At 50.4% G+C, this 3,410-nt stretch overlaps 1 protein-coding gene across 1 annotated transcript in view; it reads right to left on the bottom strand.

Annotated features, from left to right (window-relative positions):
* The window catches only part of DYNC1LI2 (dynein cytoplasmic 1 light intermediate chain 2), a 27,940-nt gene extending 25,261 nt beyond the window's left edge, over positions 1–2,679 (bottom strand). Inside the window, exons 1-3 of the mRNA XM_003799423.3 lie at positions 2,402–2,679; positions 2,172–2,245; positions 303–419 (exon numbers count right to left, since the gene is read on the bottom strand). Of these exons, the coding sequence (XP_003799471.1) occupies positions 303–419; positions 2,172–2,245; positions 2,402–2,508 (298 nt within the window). The 5' untranslated portion in view covers positions 2,509–2,679. The remainder of the gene's footprint in view (positions 1–302; positions 420–2,171; positions 2,246–2,401) is intronic.
* Positions 2,680–3,410: the final 731 nt, after the last annotated feature.

Below are 3,410 nucleotides of genomic sequence, written 5' to 3'. Positions count from 1 at the left end.
AAAAAAAAAAAAAAAAAAAAATCTTTGTTACTATCTTTATGTTCATGTGAAACTTTACCTTCAGTGTTCTTTTTAAGTACAGGGTAGTGAGAGCAAAAGCTAACTGTTCGATTCACCATTTTTGCTAACATAGTCTATAAAAAAAAGTGTGTGAAATCTTGCAAAAGACATATGCTTCATCTATTCCTGTGACTAATTCTCTTGGAACTAAACAGAATATTTAGAATGCCTGGTCATGTTGGAGTGGCTACACCAAGGACTCCTGCATATGTCCCCTTATCATGGATCAACATTTCACTCACCATCTCGGTCCTCATCGTGGACACTGAGGTAGAGATACTCTAGGCCTCTTCCTTTTTTGCCATGCTCAGCTCCTTGTAGTTTAGTCATGAGAGTTGTTTTACCAGAACCATCTTCACCTACAAATGATGTTAGCAAGACAAAGGTGAACTGTTTATTCTGGGCAAGGATGGGGAGTCATTCCCATGACAAGGAACAACTAAGAACTTCATGCAAACCCTCACCTGCTTTCATAAACGAAACAGACATTGCTGCTCCAATTGCAAAGTCATTGGAGATGTGGGGAGGAGGGGGATAGTAAAGGCAGCAAATTCCAAGATCTAAAATGAGACTCTACTACAGGTACCCTTACTTCACAAGGGAGGAATAGGCTGGTCCACAGGCCCTATCTATAATTTACCTGACATGTTTGAAAAAGTGACAGCAAAAGACGGGGTTAGTGTCTCACAAAATAAACTTTTCCCACAAGAAAAGCAAGAAATCTTCAAAATACAGCACAACTAATCTCAAGTCCAGGAACTGTGAACTAAAAAACTCTGATCTTGCCCCATTATCATAAAGAAGTTATTCATTTTTTATTTTAGAACATCTCCTTCATGTAGCATTCTGAAGGCTAAAGAAAATAATTACAGACTTAAGCAAAACTCTTAACTTCCATCTCAGTAATTATCAAGTTCTTCCTCATCTCCTGCCACCCAATTAACACTGCCCAACCAAAGCCCTAAACATCAAGGAGAACCACTACCAAAAAACATCACTAAGCACTGCGGACATTTAATAACACAAAATTACAGAACAGGAGAACTTAAAGACAGTCCATAGATCAAAGACTTCCTCTCCATCCTCAATGCCACTACCTTATTCAGGTCCTCGGGATCCCATCTGGACCATGGTGAGCACCACTCAGCCTGACTTTAGTGTTTGCCTTGAGTTACTTGCCAGTTGTGAATCTAAAACATGGATCTGGTGATCTTGATCCCTCACTTCTCGCTGCTCCCTAAGCCTTCCCTATTGCCTACTGCAGTGTTCATCGCTTGAGAAAAACCATATATTATCTCTGGAAACAGTTAAGAAAACCTACAAGGCGGCGATTCCCACAAGGATTAGGGGATGGAGGTGAGCCTTCGAGAATCAGAGCCTTCAGGAAAAAGCATTAACTCCTCAGCAGTGTGATGCTCCCACAATAATCCATCCATGCCTGGCATGGCGTGGTGCAATCACCGCCGCTCTGTCTCCCACTAGACTGAGATTCTTGTGTAGTGTCTAAGAGATGTCCGTCCTACCCCACTGTCCAGTCCAAAAAATGGGTTTGCTCTGTGAATATACAAAAATTCCCTCACTTGTATGAGTGGAAACTGAGGACTGAGACATTAGCGAACCTGACTAAGGTACCCGGCAGTAAGAGTTGGAGCAATGCAGGAAAAGTACCCGATGCTGACTCCCAGGCCTGCTATTCTTTGGCAAAGTCCCTAAAACCTCTGTAAAACCCTCATGAGAATCAAGGAAGGCTCTCGTGGCTTTTCCCCACAACTTCGAGCCCAGGTCACCTCATTCTCCCGCCTTCACCCAACCTTCTCATCCCTTCGCTCCCCTCTCTGAGAACTCAATTTGGTAACTGTCGAAACTTACGGGCGCACGGAGTCAGGGACACTGGAAGCAAGGAAGATGTTGCGGTCAACTGAATGAACGAATGTGCCCACAACCACACGCACCATCCCACCTCAGACTCCCCAGCCAGGGCCTACTCCCAGGCAGAGCTGGCTGCGTGCGGGCAGGCTGCAGGAAAGGGGAAGGTTGGGACCTGAGGGGGGTAGGAGGCGCGCCTCGCCCACCCCAGCGCCCTGGGGAAACGCGGCGCCGTCCGCGCTCACCGAAAACCAGGATGTTCTTGCCGGACGGCAGCTTCGACCTGGCACGAGTGGACACTTCGCTCAGGATCGAGGACCTGCGCGACAATGGCAAGGGCGGTCAGCCCCGGGGCCAGCCTAGGATAGCCCGACCCGCGACGGCCAGTCAGTCGGTCGGACAGTCCGGCCCAGCGCAACCAGTTCCCCGCCCGATTGTGCCCTCCCCGGCCCGGTCTGGGCGCCCACGGCCTCACCATAGGCTCTGGCCTTCCTCTTCCTCACTGGTCAGGTCACCGGCGGCCGCTACCGCAGGCCCATTGGGGCCCAGCAGCAGTTTCTTTTCCACCCCCACCGGCGCCATCTTGCCAACTGCAGCCACAAAGAGGGTCCTCCCCCGGGCCCGCCGAGGACCCGCTAGGACCCCGGCAGGCCCGCCCGTCTGCCTTCCCCCGCGGCGCGACTCCCGCCGCCCACACCTCAAAGTTCGTGCCACCCAACAAGTCTTTCCAGGCTGGCGATATCCAAGGCTCCTATAGGTCGTGAAGGTGGCGGACAGTGGTCAGGCGGCCGTCAGGCGGCCGCCGGGGCAGCCATGGGCGGGGAGGCGGGCACCGCCCAGACCGATGGTGCACTGGCGGCCTCTGGCGGCCGAGGGGCGCACCACAGTCATCCGCTCGCTGTCCCCAGGATGCCGCTCCCCTTAACATGGTAGATAAACAGCCTTAAGAATTGAAGCGGAAAGTTCAGGTTTTGAAATGAAGATTGATCCAGGGACGCACATCTCTCTGAATCTTAACTAACGCTTTTACAGATGAGGAACCTGAAACTCAGAAAATTTAAGAAACCACCCCAATGACCCAATGCTAGAAAATAACATTGTTATTCTGTACTTTTTGAGAGAGCTACTCTTTCCCTCTGTTGCCCTGACCACAGTGCAGTTGGCACCATCATAGCTCACTGCAGCCTCAAACTCCTAAGTCAAGCGATCCTCCTGCCTCAACTTCCCAAGTAGCTGGGACTACAGGCACCCACAACGCCAGGCTAATTTTTTTTTTTAAGAGATGGGGGGGGGGATCTTTGTTGCCCAGCTGGTCTGGAACTCCTGGGCTCAAGCGATTCTCCTACCCTAGCCTCCCAAAGTACTGGGATTACAAGCACGAGCCACTGCATCCTATGCTTCTAATCTTTTTTTTTTTTTTGAGACAGAGCCTCAAGCTGTCCCCCTGGGCAGAGTGCCGTGGCATTACAGCTCACAGCAACCTC

This window comes from Otolemur garnettii, unplaced genomic scaffold, assembly GCF_000181295.1.
Source record: "Otolemur garnettii isolate 467f Iridium unplaced genomic scaffold, OtoGar3 scaffold00151, whole genome shotgun sequence".
Classification (NCBI taxonomy): domain Eukaryota; kingdom Metazoa; phylum Chordata; class Mammalia; order Primates; family Galagidae; genus Otolemur; species Otolemur garnettii.
The sequence above is the reverse complement of the archived record's forward strand: the minus strand, read 5'-3'. Positions and strand labels throughout refer to the sequence as shown.